This window comes from Ochlerotatus camptorhynchus, unplaced genomic scaffold (genome assembly GCF_037179485.1).
Source record: "Ochlerotatus camptorhynchus isolate MF236.1 unplaced genomic scaffold, CSIRO-AGI_Acam_v1.1 ptg000631l, whole genome shotgun sequence".
NCBI lineage: Eukaryota > Metazoa > Arthropoda > Insecta > Diptera > Culicidae > Ochlerotatus > Ochlerotatus camptorhynchus.
In genome coordinates this window covers 692,868-715,126 of record NW_027041110.1, presented here as the reverse complement: position 1 = coordinate 715,126, position 22,259 = coordinate 692,868, and the positions used below count along the sequence as shown (strand labels likewise).

Below are 22,259 nucleotides of genomic sequence, written 5' to 3'. Positions count from 1 at the left end.
GTTAAATTTGGGACTTGATTCTTGATTTAAATCTAACTCTGTGATATTGAAAGTTAGTTAGTCCGAGGTGTCGACAAAAAAAACTAGATAAATGCTTTATAATTTTCTTTTTTCATCAAACATTAGAATATGGACATTTGAAATCCGGTGCGTATATAACTGAGATTCTAGATTTTTCGAAGATTTAAAATCTTAATTTTGATGTTATTCTTATCCCGAAGAATTTCTCTCGAAAAATGATGTAAGTCTCAGAATCTAGGTAAGTTTTCCAACATCTTTAATTACGAATTTATTTTGAAGTCCGGGAGATCCAAAGCTGATCCATGAGTTTGAAACTTTTGATTATTTGATGTTTGTCTATATTGAAACAAATTTGGTCAACTATTTTTCTGGCATATTTATAGCACCGACCAACTGACATAACACTTTGAATATTTCTCACTGTAAAACATCGTCGCATAAACATTACCGCCATCTGCTGAGTACACTGTGGTGGGCAGTACGCTGAACAGATAGCGGTGGTGTGTAAACGTCAAACGCAAGAGAATCGACTATGCGCACCACAGGTGGCGGTACTAACAACTACGATACTTTTAAATTGACCGTTGAATGTTTGTTCGATGAACAACTTGCGAGTGTTATTTCTGTTTGTCTGTGTTTAGAGTATAATTATTGAAAATCCTAATTATTTTTTTTTAAATATTCATACGATAATTTTCTTAAGTTTGAGATCCTTAATATCCTTATGAGATCCGGCTAATATGTAATTTAATTACAAAAATCTTGAGCAAACGATCATTGCTGCTCCTGTTCAAAATCAATATGCTTATAAGGCTCCCCAAAGCGAAATAAATACAATAAAATTTAATGTTCAAAATAAGTGTAAGCTTCACCATAAAAGGTCGTATTATTAGACGAAGTGGAAATATATCCAGCAGGAAAATAAAATAACTAATAGCCTTGACACCTTTTGATTGAATGGCAGTTCCAGAGCTTCTATTTAACCTTAGTTTAACAAAACAAAAAAATCCACAGCCACCCTCCCCACCTAGGCCCCCTCCAGTAAAATTTTCTTGCTACGTCAATGTGCATTGGTCTATTTTTATTTAATTTTAGTAAAATGATATATCAATTTCAAACAACCATTTCCATGACAGTCGTAAATATATCATTGATGAATATATTCACATGCTTAAACGAAAAATTATGATTTTTTAGCCTAATGCAGGGCTGGTAGCAGGTCACTTTTTAGTGACTTGGTCACTATTTTCAAGCCAGTCACTAAAAAGTCTCTTTTTTCATCAAAAGGTCACTAAAGTCACTATTCCTTAAAATTTAGTCACTAAAGTCACTTTCTTACTACCATGTTGAGGGTAAAAACAAACTTTAAAAACTTACATCAAATCACAGATTTATTTGGTAACAAATGTGTGTTAGAAAGATTATTTGTTTGATCTCGAATTGGTTTTAGACCTATCACAAATTGTCAGAGGTTCCGAAAAAATTCTAGACCCAGTAGTCTGGCTATTTTCCTTCGAGATCTTGCATGTTTTCCAAGCCTAAAATGTCAAAAAGTATTCTAGGAAAGTGCTCTCGACATTTTTTCAAAGGTCAGAATTTGAATAATCTCTGACACCCGGTAGCTTTAGCATTTGTCCAAACACCGAAAATATCATGTCACAGAATCAGGAGTTCCTTTTTAAGTCCATTAAATTGTATTGCATTTTTTCGTACGAATAATCCGGAACTACGAAAACAAATTCCCAGGTCCAGGTTTTAGAAAAACAAAATATGTCCATGGCAATAATATATTATTTTATATGTTTCAGAAGCATTTAAATTGTTCAAGGACTGTTAACTAACATTTTACATGTAAAAAAATTGGAAAATTATGTCAGGCATTGCAATTTTCTCAATTCGGTGATCTCGAATTTTGAAGCCAAAAAAAAAATGTCCAAAACCAAGGGATAGGTCACTCCGCACAACAATCTTGGGTCATCTTATTTGTCAGTGTACCACAGGTGTGCCGATTGTGCCGGTCATAGAGCAAGCTGCCATTGTTTGTAAAATACCCATCCCGGCAACCGGGTATTTCTGACACCTTGAATGTTTTGGTTTGAAATCGCAGGGATAAATCGGATTGAGGATGACGCGGGAAGTGGCGGGTGTGCGAAATTATGATGTTTTGTGTTCATAGGACAATAAAAATCCTGTGTTTTAGGGTTTTATAATGCCCTCAAAGGCAGATCAGAAACCTAGCCTTTCGTGATGTGAAAAGCAACGGTCTATTGGCGGCCGGAAAGATTTGAAACCGGTTGGGAACATAATTCAAGATCGACTATAGATGATGATGAATAGACTTCTGTAGTTTGTTTGGTGTGAGTTGCAGCATTATTCGAATTAAGGGTATTAATGAGGTCTGATCAACTGCCTCTGTCTTTTGAGCCCACTCTAGAACCTACATTTCGTTTTTTTTTTCCTCTGTTCGGCACCAAACACTACTGCGACCAGTAAATTGATCTATTGTAGTCTATCCCGTGTCCTTAGTTTAGTGCATGTCGTATTACTCCATCACTATTGAGAAATCGCAAGGATCCGACTCTAATTGAAAGGTCCCGCTATTTATACCCTTCGGAGTGTTGAAACACCCTCCAAAGGCGCGCCCCTTTGTCAGTCAAAATTTGATTCCTTAGCAACAAAATTAAGGTATGACACCGATAATGACCATGCATCAGAACCCTAGTCTTAACCACTTCAAACTAGGGAACAACGAATAGAAGATTAGGAATCACATAGATGAAGACAACGAACTCATTTTTTTTTCCTTGTTTCAAGATCATCCTCGGTAGACAAAGCCGAGTCTTGTCACTATCAACAAGGCATAAAAATATAACAACGACTAAGATGTGTTCCTTGGATTACTGAAAAATCCTGTTCCCCTAGTTTGAAGTAGTCAGGACTAGGAATCGGTGGTAGATCTTACATCCCGTAACGTACCACGAAAAGGTGATCTACCCACGTTACGGGGACATTTCGTATTTAGATCTATAAGTTAACTGCTCGTCTGAGTTCCTCTGGTATATTCAATTAGAGGATGTTACTGAATATACAGTCAAACAGCACGTAATGACAGTTGTCCAGCAGTGCTCCCATTTTATTTAAAATGTACCAATACTTACGAAATTATACCGAAGATGTGCAGATGGATGTGCCCAAGTTGTGCCGAATTTAATTTCGGCATAATGTGTTGAGTGACTTACCCCTTGTCTAAAACTCTAAAATGCATCCCTAAATCCCTATTTTTTCACGATCGAGATTTTTAGTCCTAGACGCATTCAAATGTTGCTTTATGTCCGTGATCTTTCCATCTGGGATAATTTTCTTCGTTCCATACAAATGAGATATTTTTGCGATCTAGAAAAGTTGTCTAGGTCCAAGTCTAGGTCCCACAGTTATGAATTTATTTCTATGTGTTACAGAAGATTCTCTTCTTAGAAGGAATAGAGACGACCAGTGCGCTATAGCGGCTACAAAGCGGAGAACGATTTTTTTAAATTAAAATACAAATCGCTAATCGCATCGCTTATTCTATATTCTAGATATTTAAAATTGACTGTCCTAAAATTGTCAAAATCTGTCTTAATCTTTGAATTTGAACAATTTTGTCTGTGCCTCAATTTTGTGATCTAATCATCAAAGTGTGATTTGGATCTAATATCAACTTAGTAGATAGTTTGTTTGAAAAAATAGCTTATTCAATTCATACTTATTTTTTTGAGGACAATGGGATCCTAAAATTGTTTGTTTTATTTTTTTAGAAACATGAAAAATGCGCATGATGGGTTTGTGAGTTTATAAAATTTCTCGAAGGGGCAATCGCAATCAACGGAAGATTGAAATCATATCTTTCCAATTAATAAATGTCACTATTGGTTACTTTTTTATTGTTTAAAAGTCACTATTTGGTCACTATTTTCGTTATTTTAGTCACTAAAGTCACTACTATTCAATCACATACTCACTACCAGCCCTGCTAATGTCACTTTACGTGTACTTAAAATTTCCTGTTAATTTTTTTTTTATTATAGTCACTTTAACGCTCTTGGGTCATTTGTGACTTGTCCGAGGGTGAGATTTGAACTCGTGACTTTGGCGTGAGAGGTATGGATGCGAACCACTACGCCGGGGTCGCCCCCTTTCCTGTTCATTACTTTTAGTATAAAAATTGCGTTTTCAACAAGAAAACAACACATTTCCATACATTCCTTTCGATATTTTCTACCACTTTATCGACAGCTTGGAAAGTAGGAAGTAACCGAGAGTGACGCCTATGGTTGAAATGAATACAAACGAATTTGCTGCCGCGTAGTGATGAATAGCACAAACTCCGTGTTTTAACTCTTTTGCGCTACTATTACCACTTCATGAAAATATTTTCAGTGAGTAGAGTCAACGTCCTGTTGTAAATTGTATTGTGAGCTTCCTTACTGCATTACTTTGTTTATACTAGGACATATAGGGGAAATGACGGCTTCGGCATGACAGACTATTTTCGGCAACCCAAATTGAAACACTATTTTCACTGGATTTTCTTAAGAAAACACTTCGCTGAATGCATGCAAACGATTCTTTATGCTTTCAGCTTCAATTTGACTATATTTTTACCACTTAGACAAAGCAATCTAGCAAGGTTTTCTTGAAATGTAACACACGCACTACAAATTGTAGCTGATTTCGAGTTGCCGATAATAGAACAGCAGATTTACATGCAGTCCAAATGGAACGGTTGCCGAAGAAAAACTGGTTGCCGACAATACTCGCTCTCACTAGAGAAGATTGGAGCTTTGTAAAAGCGTTTCAAAACAGTTTTTGACAATTCTTTCGACTGAAATTGTTAGAGCAGCTGGCAGCAAAAGATTGTAAACAAACCAATACTGCATATGTGTGCGTTTCTTAGAGAAAACGGCTATAGAAAGAACGTCGCTGCTTAGGTTGCCGAGAATACGTAATTTCCCCTATAACAATTCTAGAAGCTGCTCAAAATAGGCTCTAGCATTACATTATCCATTTTGATGCTCTACAACACCAGCTTGAAATTCCCTCTTCATCACACATTTAATTTATTCTCCAGGCACACCATATTTGTTATGCACTTGCCCTTCGATTACAATAGGTCTGCCCGTACTTATATATTTTTTAGCTTCCACTTCAAGCGTAGGCGTTTATTTTTTCGTTTTGCCTCCAGCTTTATATTGAGTCTTTATAACTTGCCGATCGCGCAACTACCGACACTGACGGACTGAGTGTAGCGAGCTTTACGCGTTGATTTGCCCTGAAGTGTCGCAGGGGCGGGCGGCCTGTGACTTATCAATTCCTCTGCTACACAGGTTCCAAGTGTTCGAGCCGAACCTTGACACAGAAAACCCACCTATAATCATCCTCTCTATTCCCTTCAAACTATCGGTTGATTGGTAAGAAAAATCCTTGCCGGAGTCTGGCGTTTGCCCAGCGTCTGTCGTTCATCGGCTGTCATATATATATTGTCGAGAAGTGGGTATTACTCTCAGGCGATATAATCGTTCAGAAAAACTAACAACCGACGATGCATTTAGTGTAATTTCCTTCTCGTGAACCTATGCTGCTCTCCCTGGCGTGTTTCTTTATAATAATTCATTCAGCTGAAGTTCGTCTTGTGTGGCGTCGTCAGTGTACCAGATTTGATCGAAGGCAGCTTGCGATTTGCGAGACAGTCGCATGCACAAACCATATTGTACGTCGCTGCCACCGTCACCATGCACGATTTGCTCAATTGCACCTTTTTTCATATTGTCAAGACCGCGCGGGATCTTGTAATTACAACCACTCTTAGTACGGTTTAATTGAATAATTATGTAAATAGTAATTAATTTCAAATTAGTGTCAGTTTGCTCCCGCTGTAGATACTCAGGACCCCAACTGTATGTTAGCACGACTCTAGGGTAAATATTGATCAAAGCAAAGTGAGGGTAATTTCGCGTAAAATATAGGTTTTACTAATATCGCAGCGAGGTGGATTTTTGTCATTATGATATAGTGATGGACACCTACCTCGTCGTACGGTTGCTGCTGATAGCAGCTGTGCAGGTGAGCCGGGCTGAGCCGCATTAGACGCGTTATTGAGGAAGTGCTTCCGGTGCCTTGGCTGGATGTGGTCCCCGGCGAGTTTGCTTCCATTAGTTGCAGTATAAGAGGGGAATGCTCTGAAAATAGGTGAATGTAGAATCATAAAATCATTTTTAGTTAAATAAGTTTCTAGAATGTAATTAACTTTGTTACGGGCTATCCTAGCTCAGCGGTTCTCAGCCTTCCACAAGCATCGGGAAGCTTCATATTTAATCATCGTTCAAGCTCAGTAGAGCCACTTAGCATGTCAAAGACGTTGTCTTCAAGAGTCATTTCTTATGTTTCCTGATAATAGTTTCCTCCATTACTGGTTTACCCATTCTACTGCAACGTGTTAATTTATTTTGCATACTTAGTTTATTTTTGAACAGTTCTATGTCTTTATAGCAAAAAAAAACAACTTGAAGCGGTCATCTCCTATTTGCATGAAACATTGCATAATTGTTTGTTACGGGCAATCATTAACATTTTTGGGAAAATCCAACCATTTTGGATCTTTTCATTTATTTTTAAATGGCATTAGTCATTTTTAGTTATATTTTAAAGACAGTGTTAAAAACTCAAATATTGTTCAATTTTCGAATAAAAAAAATATTTGAAAATTGATATGGATACTATCGATACTCGAAAAGCAAAAATAGTTGATGAAATTTTTTTAAACTTTTTGTTAGTAAGTTTTTTTTTGTTAATCTCACAGGAAATGGCTTAAATGTTGTTTACCGTGTTATTCTTCTTCATACTCGCATTTCAAGCTTATTGCTTATGGCATTTTAGCTTATTGCGTGCTCTCAACTTGGTGTTCTAGATGCACTTCCAAAGTTAATAATTGAGAGCTTTCGATGCCTGTACCATTTGTGCATTAGTATAATTGTGTGGCAATTACATTACAATCATACTCTATGCCAGATAGGCGAATTTTTCAGTTGATGGACTTGAAAAAAATGGTTTATTCTGGGACAATGGGCAAAAGAAATGCTCGTACCGCTAGTAAAAATTTCCTTCTGCTCATTATAATTTCTATATGCAGTTTTCACAATGCCGTACTCTAACGGAACTATAAATTCTATATCACAGACAAACAGACATAACTCTTAGAAGAAAATTCTTCAAAAATATCGTCAAGCGTATTTTGCATGCACACTAGACTGATGCAAAATTTGAAAATTTCGCTCCACAGTGCTTAAACGGTTGCAAATTGGGTCCTGCTTAGCCTCCCAAAATTTGAACTACTTTAGTAAGAAACTGACTTGGCGTTGGCACAAACCATTTTAAGTTTATATGGGAATTACTATGGGAAAACTTAGGTTGTTGTTCATATCTATCTAATGATTCACCACATCACTATGCTTTTAAAAATGATAACAGTGGTAAATTTTGTCAGCTACAACTTTGTTGAAACCACTTTTTAATCAAATGTAAGGAACAAAAGTTATTAATGATTCATGTCACGGATGTCTTATGATTATGCTCATTCAACTGTTCAGCAGGCAACATTGGTATTTCTGGTGCGAAGAATAGAGCACAAATATCATGGCTACTATGTCACACTGCAGAATACAGTGTTGCCCACAGAACAGCTGCTTGATCATGCCATAAGATTATCAATCTCTTAAACAATTAATAACAATTTAATTTGACATTTGGCTGAAAAACGATATTCTGCAAAGTTGTAGCTTAGAAAATTTCCCGTAAGAGTAGTTTTAGAAATTTTCGAAAAAGCAATATGGAAAATGGGAAGAAGACAATGAACAAAAAGTTTTGTTTTCCCATAGTCATTTCCATATAAACTACGAATAGTTTGTGCCAAGTCAGTTTCTTGCCAAATGAGTTTAAATTTTGCGAGGCTAATCAGGACCTGATTTGAAACCGCTCGAGCACTGTGGAGCGAAAATTTCAAATTTTGCATCAGTCTAATGCACACTTGGACATTCCCAAGCATTGATTTGCAGCCGGAGCATCCCTCGTTCATGCTTTTTTTTTAGTTGCTTTTTCCTCGTTCTGTCAACACGTCAGCTATCTACACACTACGAAAAAGACATGTAAATGTCAGTGCCCTGAGACCGACACATGCAAGCGGCCCTTTTGACATAAGAATCAGTTGAAAAGGACGAGAAAATCAATTCAATCGAACGCACTTTTCGTCGAGTTGCATATGTTTCAGTTTCAGGACACTTAATTTTACATGCCATGTTTGTTTACGTTCCATGATTTACGTCAAAGCTGAATTACGTCTCTTGTAAAAATAATAATTTCTAAGTGTGTATAATATAAAAATGAATTTCTGTCTGTCTGTCTGTCTGTCTGTCTGTCTGTCTGTCTGTCTGTCTGTCTGTCTGTCTGTCTGTCTGTCTGTCTGTCTGTCTGTCTGTCTGTCTGTCTGTCTGTCTGTCTGTCTGTCTGTCTGTCTGTCTGTCTGTCTGTCTGTCTGTCTGTCTGTCTGTCTGTCTGTCTGTCTGTCTGTCTGTCTGTCTGTCTGTCTGTCTGTCTGTCTGTCTGTCTGTCTGTCTGTCTGTCTGTCTGTCTGTCTGTCTGTCTGTCTGTCTGTCTGTCTGTCTGTCTGTCTGTCTGTCTGTCTGTCTGTCTGTCTGTCTGTCTGTCTGTCTGTCTGTCTGTCTGTCTGTCTGTCTGTCTGTCTGTCTGTCTGTCTGTCTGTCTGTCTGTCTGTCTGTCTGTCTGTCTGTCTGTCTGTCTGTCTGTCTGTCTGTCTGTCTGTCTGTCTGTCTGTCTGTCTGTCTGTCTGTCTGTCTGTCTGTCTGTCTGTCTGTCTGTCTGTCTGTCTGTCTGTCTGTCTGTCTGTCTGTCTGTCTGTCTGTCTGTCTGTCTGTCTGTCTGTCTGTCTGTCTGTCTGTCTGTCTGTCTGTCTGTCTGTCTGTCTGTCTGTCTGTCTGTCTGTCTGTCTGTCTGTCTGTCTGTCTGTCTGTCTGTCTGTCTGTCTGTCTGTCTGTCTGTCTGTCTGTCTGTCTGTCTGTCTGTCTGTCTGTCTGTCTGTCTGTCTGTCTGTCTGTCTGTCTGTCTGTCTGTCTGTCTGTCTGTCTGTCTGTCTGTCTGTCTGTCTGTCTGTCTGTCTGTCTGTCTGTCTGTCTGTCTGTCTGTCTGTCTGTCTGTCTGTCTGTCTGTCTGTCTGTCTGTCTGTCTGTCTGTCTGTCTGTCTGTCTGTCTGTCTGTCTGTCTGTCTGTCTGTCTGTCTGTCTGTCTGTCTGTCTGTCTGTCTGTCTGTCTGTCTGTCTGTCTGTCTGTCTGTCTGTCTGTCTGTCTGTCTGTCTGTCTGTCTGTCTGTCTGTCTGTCTGTCTGTCTGTCTGTCTGTCTGTCTGTCTGTCTGTCTGTCTGTCTGTCTGTCTGTCTGTCTGTCTGTCTGTCTGTCTGTCTGTCTGTCTGTCTGTCTGTCTGTCTGTCTGTCTGTCTGTCTGTCTGTCTGTCTGTCTGTCTGTCTGTCTGTCTGTCTGTCTGTCTGTCTGTCTGTCTGTCTGTCTGTCTGTCTGTCTGTCTGTCTGTCTGTCTGTCTGTCTGTCTGTCTGTCTGTCTGTCTGTCTGTCTGTCTGTCTGTCTGTCTGTCTGTCTGTCTGTCTGTCTGTCTGTCTGTCTGTCTGTCTGTCTGTCTGTCTGTCTGTCTGTCTGTCTGTCTGTCTGTCTGTCTGTCTGTCTGTCTGTCTGTCTGTCTGTCTGTCTGTCTGTCTGTCTGTCTGTCTGTCTGTCTGTCTGTCTGTCTGTCTGTCTGTCTGTCTGTCTGTCTGTCTGTCTGTCTGTCTGTCTGTCTGTCTGTCTGTCTGTCTGTCTGTCTGTCTGTCTGTCTGTCTGTCTGTCTGTCTGTCTGTCTGTCTGTCTGTCTGTCTGTCTGTCTGTCTGTCTGTCTGTCTGTCTGTCTGTCTGTCTGTCTGTCTGTCTGTCTGTCTGTCTGTCTGTCTGTCTGTCTGTCTGTCTGTCTGTCTGTCTGTCTGTCTGTCTGTCTGTCTGTCTGTCTGTCTGTCTGTCTGTCTGTCTGTCTGTCTGTCTGTCTGTCTGTCTGTCTGTCTGTCTGTCTGTCTGTCTGTCTGTCTGTCTGTCTGTCTGTCTGTTTGTCTGACCTTTATAGACTCGGAAACTTCTGAACCAATCGGCGTGAAAATTTGTATGCAGGGGTTTTTGGGGCAGGGAAAGGTTCTTATGAGGGTTCGAGACCCCTCCCACATCTGTAAGGGGGGCTCCCATACAAATTAAACTGAAAATTTCTGCATAGCTACGTACAATATAGCATGCTTTTTTTTTAATTGGCGCATAAACTCAAGCAAATATTGAATCCCGAGCAAGGCCGGGCACACACAGCTAGTGTTGATTAAAAACAAAACAGATGCCTGTAAGTGATGTCGGTTCTGTGCCGGCGCACACTGGGGCAGATCAGTGATTTTCTCGGAAAAAATTAATAACTTTTGAACAAAGCATCCAATCAGAATACTGTCTTCGGTAAAGTTGTTTGTATTAGTTAAGCGCTTCTTTTGAATAAATTAATTAGTTCGCAACTTGGTCGTAGAGATGGCGCGCGAATCTAACTTTTGAATAAAGCATCCTAGACGTATGGTGTTTTCAACAAAGTTTTTTATCTATTAAAATCAAGGAAAGTTGCAGAAGACTTAAAACTTCCATAACCTTTAGTTTCGGAGATATAGGGTGTATTGAAAAATATGATGCCAAACTTCTTATTTGTATTTTTTTTTGTATATTTTCATATGTTTGCTCTGGTTTCTGCATTTATTCCAACGAAAACAAACTAGGTGCAAATTTTCATTACACTATTTGTGGAATTTATAGTGGTTTTAGTGAAATATTCTCGAAAAACATGATATTTTGCCTCTATTTTAGGTGGGTGGGATTCTCGTAGGGGCAGCTAAGGGCACACACTTAGATTTTTTTGCCGAGATGGGCACCACCGAGCAGCTCGGCATTTTATTTTGCTGGAAATTCAGCAAAAAATTTTTTTGTTGGCTGAGATCTCGGCAAAATTCCCGTTTGTTAGCTGAATCTCGGCAAGTTTTTCACTAACATCCAAGCAAAATAAAATGCCGAGCTGCTCGGTGGTGCCCATCTCGGCGAAAAAATCTAAGTGTGCAGCTGGACTTTGTCTCTTTTGCTAGCTCATGTCATTGTCTAACATATACAAGAAAACTGAGGACATGATATTCGATGATATTTTTTAATTTCACCTTTTGTAAACCGTTACAAGTATCTCTACTAATAAGGAAACCTGTCAGTTATGTATAATTTTTATTCGTTAAACTTTTTAAATTGCAGAAGCAGTAATGTCCTTAATTGTCACTATTTGTCAAATGAATCCGGTGGTTGTAATAATGCCAATACCTCGTTATTTTTTTATTAATTGGGCTGAATTTTTCTTCGGTCTTTTTCGCAGACTTGTAATTAATGGATCTGGTTGTAAAAATAGTTTGATGTGCTTGTGTGATCTATTATCTTTACTAAAATGAATTTTGAGACACCACTAAACGAAATGCATGTTGAGCATATGGCATAGAATAAACAACTGTTGAAAATTTACATTGAAGGTGAATCCATTATAGCAACTTTGTGGATTATTGCTCAACACCGGGAATTGATCACTGAACTGAGACGAGAAAAAAATTCACGCTTATGGATACCAACTACTGAAACATTGACGCACATTAATAATTCTCGATTACTTTTTCGAAGAGATGTATCAGCTTTGTAAACAATGCATTTGATCGTCAGTTTGGCGTAACTGGTAGCTCGCTCACGTATACCAGTATATCAGATAGGGGAAATTTTCTCCTGCATGATAGTGGTGTTCGTATGCGTGGATGAGCTACCAGTTACACCAAACCGACGATCAAATGCATTGTTTACAAAAGCGGATACGTCTCTTCGAAAAAGTAATCGATAATTGTACGCAGGGTGCCTTCCATTCATTTTGGTTAAGAAAATGTCTTATGGAATTATGGAATAATAAGATTATATGATAATATTTTATTTGTGTAAGCAACAAGAAAATATTGTGAAGTTCAGGTCTGACGCTTAAAACCGACCAATTTTGCTATATTAGCGTCGCAATAAGCGATTTTGTCATTTATCTCACCCACTCTTCGCGAAGAGGCGATCAGAAAATCGCTCATTGTGACTCTGTTAAAGCTAAATTTGCATGTGTTGTGTGTCAAACATAAACTTGACAATATTTTCTTGTTACTTACACATACAAAATAATAGCATAATAACTTATTATTCCATAATTTCATAAAACATGTTTTTCGCCAAAATGAATGGAAGGCACCCTGATTGTACGTTGTACACGATCACGTTGGCACGGCAGCACACAGCTTGTACGATGATGTCACATATACAACTTTACCTGGGTAATGCAGCTGATTGAGCTGACGTATACATGGTGGAAAGGGACGGATAATCGTGTAGTAAGCCAGCGCTGCCATTTATACAGATTTATCTGTATTATACAGATTTTTTAATCTTAATACAGACCCGATACAGAATACAGATTTATCACAGATTTTTAAATTACAATACAGATTTATACAGATTTTTATAAGAAAGAAAAAAAAAATCAAAATTTATTCACTAATAATCACGTTGGTCATGACGAGAGGAACAACACAATAGTTGGGTAAAGAAGAACTGCATTATAACACACCATCGACTGGAAATGCTCTCGCAACGTGGGGCTTTAGGTAATGATGAAAACGTCGCTAGAACTATTCCACAGCCGCAGTCAGTTTATGAGCAAAAAGAGGGACGCACATTTTTGCCGGTGGACTTGGAGACATACTTCAAGTCCCCGCGTACATCGTACGGGTTAGGCAAAAATGTGCGTCTATCTTGAAAAACTGACGCATTAATGGCCCTTCGCTCATTTTCAACTTCTATTCAATTTTCATACTGCCGTACTCTAACGGAACTATCCACCTACCCTCTTCTAAAGATCATTCTCTAGCTAATAAATCATCACACTAAAGCTTCATGTTAGCATTTCCAACCAACTCTCAATATATGTTATAATTTTGATATTCTTCGCATATCTTTTAGCTCTCATTTTTGTTCTGTTAGCCATCAACTCCATCAAAATGAAATCAATTTGAGTTATCAGGAATAATGAAAACAACATAATTCTTGTTTTCATTTTGTTCTCACCCTCTGCTCGGGAACCTATCAAATTTCCATCGACAATTAATCATGTTATGGTGTTTTTGATAGCATTCACAACCAGAGGACCAACCGCTTTCGGATGCATATGGAGCTGGTAGGAAACGATTTGAGATTGTATGGGGATTTACAGTATTCATTGAATATTTCCAATATAAGCATGTATGTTAAATACAAGAAAAGTGCCCGAGCACATTAATGGTACAAATACAAGTACTCGTAAACATTTTACTTGCATTGAAAATGTATTTCGTAAGAAATTGTGGATTTTCTGATATTCTCCATACTGCAAAAATGATTTTACCAGCACTGGCGGGGCGACATCTCTCGACTTTTCGGTGCAACTACCACACAAATGATGTAATTAATTGTATTCATCTATATTAAAAATATCAAATAGTAATGAACTCGTGCACTTTTTTGCATTTAAAACTGCTTATCAGGAAGATAATGAATAGAAACTAAAATCTCCATACATTTTCAAACGGCTTCATATCACTCTTATAAATAAGTACGGACGACATCACAAATGGCACAATTATATCCCGTATGGTTAGTACGATAGCCCGAATAGGTAGTTAAGCACTTTTTATGGTTATTTTGTATGCACTGTATTTGTAAAACAACAAAACATGATTAATTAAGAAAAAATCGTCAATACAGAAAATACAGATTTTTTAATAGAGTGGATACAGATTTTTTATAAAACCACCTGGCAGCTCTGTAGTAAGCAGAGAGTCAAAAATAGATGATAGCATCAAAAACATGGCCGCCAGCCAGGCTGGTTCGCTGGCAGCTCATAATAAGTAAACAATCTCAAAATTCTGCACAGCATTTAAAAATGGTGACATGTCAAAAATTTATATAATGTTTTTCATTATGTGAAACAGTTTATTTCAATGTAAAGGATGTTTTTATCGGTATATATAAAGTGAAATTTAAAAAAATCATCGACTATCATGTCTTCAGTTTTCTGGTATATGTTAGACAATGACATGAGCTAGCAAAAGAGACAAAGTCCAGCTGCCCTTAGCTGCCCTTTCGAGAATCCCACCCACCTAAAATAGAGGCAAAATATCCTGTTTTTCGAGAATATTTCACTAAAACCACTATAAATTCCACAAACAGTTCAATGAAAATTCGCACCTAGTTTGTTTCCGTTGGAATAAATGCAGAAACCAGCGCAAACATATGAAAATATACAAAAAAGTTAACAAATACGAATTTTGACATCATATTTTTCAATATACCCTATATCTCCCAAACTAAAGGTTATGGAAGTTTTAAGTCTTCTGCAACTTTCCTTCATTTTAATAGATAAAAAAACTTTGTTGAAAACACCATACGTCTAGGATGCTTTATTCAAAAGTTAGATTCGCGCGCCATCTCTACGACCAAGTTACGAACAAATTAATTTATTCAAAAGAAGCGCTTAACTAATACAAACAACTTTACCGAAGACAGTATTCTGATTGGATGCTTTGTTCAAAAGTTATTAATTTTTTCCGAGAAAATCACTGATCTGCCCCAGTGTGCGGCGCCGGTGGTGTAGTAGTAAGCAGGGCGTCAATATCAGCTTCAATCAACCAAATCGATGTGACGAAGAGACTGCTTGCTTTCTTTTTCTGTTAAAGTTGAACAGCTTAGCAGCATTCTAGAACCTCAATCGGCGTGCACAAACAAATGTTCAATCGCTTGTCTCTCTTTCTCCCGTCGCTCCATTGGTCTTCCTTTCAAGCTTCGGTGAAACGGATGAGCGAAAGAGCGCTCGACTTTGATAGTTTTCTCTTTCATGAAACACATCAACAGAGGTTTCATCGTTTCATAACGTATACGACGGAAAATGAAATAACACATTTTAACCATTTCTCACGTGAAAACACGTGAAGATTACACGTAATATTTTTAATTTATCTTCCATCCATATATTTATCTAAAAAAAATGATCAAAAACGGGACATAACGCATTTTAAACAAATTGAAAGAGCGGTAATAGAGTGTTCGTGAAAGGGGATTGAAAGCCATGATGAGGTTTCGTTTAACTAGAAAATCGACGTTAGTTACATTGAAAGCGATGAACAAAGCAACGATGAGAAGTTCCACAGCCAGCCTTTTCTTCTAAGCGTCCTGTTTTTTTTCGTATTTTGCTGATAGTCTAGCTAGGCGTTATAGAAATGAAGCGTCGAACACGTATGTATGAGAGAAACAAAACACGAGTTCATTTTAGAGCTTCGAAAATGTAGAGCCCTGGTAGTAAGCCGTGACTGCTTTCGGAAGGGAAGTAAAGCCATTGGTCCCGACCCATGTGTGTTTGAATGGGTGCGATATCCTTCGCAGGTGTGGAAGCTGCCTTCCTGCACATTCGATTGCCGTCAATGGATGGCAATCGATGTTCGTCGGTGATTGGCACTAGATTGCGGAACAGAGACCGACGTTAAATAAAGGAAAAAAGAAGAAATCGGTTATGCGAAAATGTCCGATTGGTTGTTTGTTTAGTGTGATTTTTCTTTATTGGAAACAAGGTTTTAATTGTGGTAATGCATCACTAAAGAGTGACATTTCTACCACCACTCATCACTTTGATGTTTATACAGCAATCAATGTTATTCATGATGATGTATAGAATATTTGGTATAAGTTGATACAATATTACACTCATCAAAATAATTCGGTCTCAAATTATGTGTACATCGAACAGCGTTTTCTGTTTTCGTTACATTGGTAGTGGAAATGGCTCTAATGTTGGCCTATGGATCTAAGATTGGGCCCATCGCTAAAAATCTGCTATTTATCTAGATAAACGCGTCATTGGGGGTACTAATGGATATTTTTGGTCACTATTGAAAATTTAGTCGATTGCTGAATTTATGTATGGGCCCAAATTAGGGGCGTTTAGGCTGATATTACATCCATTTCCCCTATGTGGTATTTATCTCCAGTGGGATGCCTGGCCTCCTTATCTTTTTAAAGGGCTTACATCTACTAAATTATAGTAACCTGAAAAAGAACTGGCATCACTGATAAGTTTGAAATATGGTGGCATGCTTAACACTTCAGAGGCGCCATCATGGCTAATGCGAGCACATTCCCAACTAAAGCTTTATTTATATTAAGTCTGATATGGACATTGACCGAAAAATATGTAATATGACGCAAACTGAGTTTCATTGAAATTAATTTATTGTCTTTTTGGGTAATAGAAATATCATGATAAAGGACAAAAAGTTTGAATTTTTCTGGATTCGAAAGACTTTGGTTTCTTTTTTCGAAAAGAGGATAATAGATCATAGATACATCCAGGCATGGAAAATCAATTACATTCATTTCATACATTCATTTACATTCATTTGCCTCTAACTTTTTTTCATCAACAGCATTCTGCAAAATGATGTGTAGATTTTGTAGGTTTTGTTATTAGCTTTTGCTTGTTACTGCAGAACATATTACTGTTTTTCAGTGAATGTGAAATACATTCACTGAAAAACAGTAGTGGCTTCTGTTCGCTCTGGTTCGTCATGCATCAGAGATACGGATTTGACTTGTTGACAAAAGTTGTAGTTAATAACAAAGTTAGAGAAAAAAGTTAGAGGCAAATGAATGTAAATGAATGCAAATGATTTTCCATGCCTAGATGCATCCAATAAATCTAAAGGCACTTGGCACTAAATATATCAGTTATCAAGTCAACGTAACTCGCGTAATAAGCTATTTATTATCACAGTTTGCTCTAGTGGATTAATTTTGTGCATACTAAACTAGTAAATAAGCCATTACCTGGACTCGCTGTCAAGCTGTTCATCTGCAGGGATCCATTGCTATCGAAGCCGGAGATCAACGGCGAAGCCAGCATGAAACCATCATCCATTTCATCAAATTCGCCCAACCTCTGCGACAACGTTCCGAACCGGCTTCCGTTGGACAGGGGACTACCGGCCACGAACTCCGGCGTATGATTGAACTTAGTTCCGCTGTACGGTTTGGACATTGAATGCACCGGCGCCGTACTGGGCTCGCGCGTCTCCGTAAACTGATACTTTGTGCGCGGAATCGACAGCTTCAACGGCATGCGTTTGGCTGGTGCACTCATACTGTTCCTCTGTGGAATTCCGGGCCCCAGAGGTGAGATGTTTTCGTTATGATTGAGAGGCATCTTTCCGATCGTTGTTGTATTGCGCCTGCTGTTGCTGTCCGCCATTTCTTTCCGCGTGGTGCGAATTCACTGTGATCACTGTTTACTCGATATTTTAGCACTTTTTTTCTTTTTCGTATCGATGTTGTTTTTGTGTACATTCGTGGAATTTTACTCGCGTGGTTCTCACAACCAAAGTTCAACGTTGTTTCGTTTTCGTTGGAGGCTGTTTACATTATCGGCATATATTTGTGATTTCGTATCTCCCACGTAAATGTCGATTTAATTGCACTGTCAAACTTTGATACTATTCGTTTCATTCGACTTAGTTAGCAATGTCTATTCGTTACCTAAATGAAAAGTATGGTGAGTAATTTATCAGAAAAAATATAAATATTCCACTTAAAACAAAGCATACTGTTGACAACGTTTTGTTTTCTTTAGTATGTTGCGTCACTTTTAGGTTCAAGTAATTGTGATGTGTTGTCCGATAATAATCCAACATTCTTATTCCGAACTGCGCATTTCCAGTTGCTTGTGTTTTTAAATTTTGCACTGGCAGACAACATGCTTTCTTCACTATCCGCTTTCCGCTTTCCGGTTCATTTCATTGAATGTGGAACTTCCGTGGTACGGTACCTAACGTATTTCATCGTACTGTATATTTATGCATGGAAAAGTAAATACCAACAAGCAACACATTCTACTCAATTCTATAACCAGCTTTTCAGACAATCTGCACGGTGTTATTTATCACTCATTTTTGTAGCAATAGCAAAAAGCAACAAATATTTGAATCAACTTTTTCCGGAATATTGAAATACATTCCAGCCACGCTCACCGGAAAGAAGGCAAAGGAAGCTTGTATCCAACAACGCCGAATGTGGAAAACTTCAAGAGGCTTCCACACTTTTTTCAACTCTCGAACTAAAATAGAACGTTCTATTTTGGCTGCAAGCTTAACCCGTACACACCCGCGATCGGGGGCAAGGTTTTTGAATGCGTTGAATACTGAGCTGCACATAGAGGCGACCTTCTTCGGTGAGCAAAAGGTTGCCATCGATGGTGTTCGTTGGTTGAACTTGATCTTACATTGCTGACACCACGAAGGAAGTGTGAGGGTGTTTAAGGTTAAGCCAAATTTCCCGTTGCTACTTGGCAATATCAATGTCAGTCAGAGATTGGGTATAAGGTATAATGCACATGTGGGTTAATACGAAATGTTTTTTTTTTATTTATTTAACTGAATAGAAGTCAAATAATGAATGCACGGAAATCCATTAAAGCTGCATTAACTGCCCTGTCTACAATTGACAGTTAACTGGTACTACGCGTAACTGCAGGTGTTAAATAGACCCCTATAATTGGTCCTTAACATCTTTTCCAATAACTCCTATCCCTACCTCCCCGTGGTGTCGCCTACGGCTGACAGTCTCTTGAATAAATAAAACCAACCAACCCGTGGTGTCGGCTGAGGTACGAGCAACCGTAGAAAAGATCGGGTAAACAAAGGAAAGACCGGATGGGACCTTGTGCCTATACTGACAAAGAACGGGGGTTTACTCTCTTCACATGGTGAGTTCTCTATGTTTGGGGCGGCTAATCATCGTCCTCGAGCCAGCGTGGGACTCTAAACAGAGCCTTGCACGATGGTGCTTTGGTTGAGGCAGTCTCGAACACTGTAAATAACGCTGCACATCCCGAAATGTTTCAAATAACATAGGAGTAAATACGGCTTTTAACAATTGGCAAAGACCCATGCGACGAAATAAGGACTACGATTGGTACAAAACTATTACGAATTGAACAAATGTAGTTAAATAAGGTTCAAAAATTGATTGAAATTATCCAAATGGCATTAAAGAAGTTTTCTTTGTAAGTAAGATGCATATTGATTGTGTCGACTTTGCTCAAAATCAATTAATATTTGTTGGTAGCACAACATCTTATTTAATTTCTCTTCCCTCATAAGCGTAAAAAAAACGAGCAGGTATTCATTACACCTACGTAATCATAGAAGGCATTGATTTTCGTCCTGTTTGGAGTGTTTTTTTTATAGATATATCGTGTAGAAAATCTTGAAAAATTAAAAAAAAACCTCACAAAGAAAATAGATAGTTCGCTTGATGTGTTTCGAAAAAGCGGCTCAGTAAAAAAAATCATGCCACTTTAGTAGCGACAATCATTGAAAGATTTTTACCGGAGTTCAATAAAGGAGATGGTAGTTATCCGAAAGTTTTGTGTCCCATACTCAGCAGGTGGCGAAGGTGGCATTTGACACCAACACATCCTGAGGGGTGGAAAATTGGCTTGGATTTTTAAAAATAAATAGAGATGACTCAACGGCGAGATTGAAAATAAATTCTGGCAACCAAGGTTGCAAAGACTCATTTCAGCTAAAATAATGTTTTTCGGAATAATAAAACCAAAAGATGGTATGATGGCATGTTTTACTTGTAACTTACAAGAAGAGGTTACAAAGTATGCGTTGGAAACATAAAACCTGTAAATTTTGCTTTCTATGAGTCACAATCAGCGATTTGCTGATCGCTGAGTGAGTGAGTGAGTGAGTGAGTGAGTTTGTGAAAAATCGCTGATTGTGACTCTCATGAAGTGAAATAAACAGGTTTAATATGTCAAACACATTCTTTGCAACCTCTTCTTGTATCCTACCAATTCAAAATTTGATCATGGCATCTAATTATTTCATAATTTAGAAAAACATTGTTTTAGCTGAAATGAGTCTTTGCAACCTTGCTGGCAACCAGGGTTACTTCTACTCACTTGCTATAAAAAAATGTTTTTCGGAATTATGAAATCATGAATTAGTATAATGCTAATTAGTACTTGTAAGTTACAAGAAGAGGTCATGCAGTATATGTTTGACACATAAAATCTGTCAATATTGCTTTCAGTACGTCACAATCAGCGATTTTACAACTCGTGAGCGCTCACTCTGAGTGAACGCTCACGAATCATAAGATCGCTGATTGTGACGTTCTGAAAGCGAAATTGACAGGTTTTATGAGTCAAACACATACTTTACACCCTCTTCTTGTTACTTACTAGTACAACATATCATTATAACATCTAATGATTGCATAATTCCGAAAAATATTTTTTTATAGCAAGTGAGTGGAAGCAACCCTGCTGGCAACCATGACGAAATTGTTTGAAAATCGTTTATCCGATAATGTCGATCATACAGGAATGAAACCCACATGAGATTAGTTACTCAGGGTTATTCTGCGTGGCAAACGAGGTGAGGTGACTCGAGTCACTCGTGTCACCCGATTCCAGCTGGCGAGTGAGGTGAGAAAAGTCACTTGGGTTGAACCCGATGAACTCTCACCTTATTCTCACAGTCGTATTTCCGTGACAAAACTTGTACTGAAGTGACGATTTTAAGTGACCTCCGCTGCAGTCGACTGGATGGAAAACATTGGAGTTATATAAGCGATGGTTGCGGTTTTCGGTAATTTATTACTTCTAAATTTGTTTCAATCAATTTTTTATTGTTTCCAGCCAATAATTGCTTCGGTTTCCTCAATATGGGTATTTTTGGAGTCGGGGTGACGTGTAGGGACCGGAAACCCATGTTTGACGCCATTTTTAATAACATGTGGCGACTTCCGGTTGGAGAAAAACTTGAAAATGCTGTCAAATACTCCTCAACATTTGTATTTTTTGAATTGGGGTGACGTGATGGGTCCGGAAATCGATGTCTGAGGCCATTTTGATATTCAAGATGGCGGCTAACGGTTAGAGAAAAACTTGGAAACACTGCCAAATACACCACAATATGAGTAATTTTGGAATCGGGGTGACATGTAGGGTCCGGAAATCCATGTCTGATGCTATTTTGAAATTCAACATGGTGGCTTCCGGTTACAGAAAAACAGAAAAATACAGGCAGATTTTCCGTCCATACACGTCACTCCGATTCCAAAAATACCCATAGTAAGGGGTATTTTACAGAATTTCCAAGTTTTCCTCTAACCAGAAGCTGCCATCTTGAATTCAAAACGGCCTTAGACATCTATGTGTCAGTTCCTACACGTCACCAAGATTCCAAAAATACCCTTATTGTGGCTAATTTTTCAGTATATCCCAGTTTTTCTCCAACTGGAAGCCACCATATTGATTTCAAAAAGGTGTCAGACATGGGTTTCAACTCTCTATACGTTACCATGATTCCAAAAATACCAATATTGAGAGGAATTTGACAGAATTCCCAAGTTTTTCTCTAACCGGAAGCCACCATCTTGAATTTCAAAACAACCTCAGACATCGATGTCAGGTCCCTACACGTCACCCCGATTCCAGAAATACCCATATTGTGGGTAATTTGGAAGTATTTCCAAGTTTTACTCTAACCGAAAGTTGCCATATTGAATCTCAAAACGGCCTCAGACATCGATTTCCGGTGTGCAGGGACCAAAAATGCAAGACGGCAAAAATACCCACGTTGTGGGTAATTTGGCATTATTTCCCAGTTTTTCCCTAACCGGAAGCCACCATCTTAAATTTCGAAACGGCCTCAGACATCGATATCCGGTCCCTCCAAAAATACCAATATTGTGGGGTGTTTCACAGAATTTCTAAGTTTATTTTTACAACCAGAAGCCGCCATATTGAATGTCAAAATGCCATCAGAAATCGATATCCGATATCCAAAAATAACTAAATTGTCGGTAATTTGGCAGTATTTCCCAGTTTATCACTAACCGGAAGCCGCCATATTGAGCTTCAGAAGGCCCTCAGACATGGTTTTCTGGTCCCTACACGTCACCCGGATTCCAAAAATACCCA

General features: G+C 38.3%; 1 protein-coding gene across 2 annotated transcripts in view; it reads right to left on the bottom strand.

Annotated features, from left to right (window-relative positions):
* Sarm (sterile alpha and armadillo motif) overlaps window positions 1-17,654 on the bottom strand; it is a 131,636-nt gene extending 113,982 nt beyond the window's left edge. Inside the window, exons 1-2 of one of the 2 annotated variants that reach the window (XM_065237533.1) lie at window positions 17,093-17,654; window positions 6,088-6,239 (exon numbers count right to left, since the gene is read on the bottom strand). In XM_065237533.1, coding sequence (XP_065093605.1) covers window positions 6,088-6,239; window positions 17,093-17,513 — 573 coding nt within the window. In that variant the 5' untranslated portion in view covers window positions 17,514-17,654. The remainder of the gene's footprint in view (window positions 1-6,087; window positions 6,240-17,092) is intronic. The other variant, XM_065237534.1, reaches the window with a different exon arrangement.
* Window positions 17,655-22,259: the final 4,605 nt, after the last annotated feature.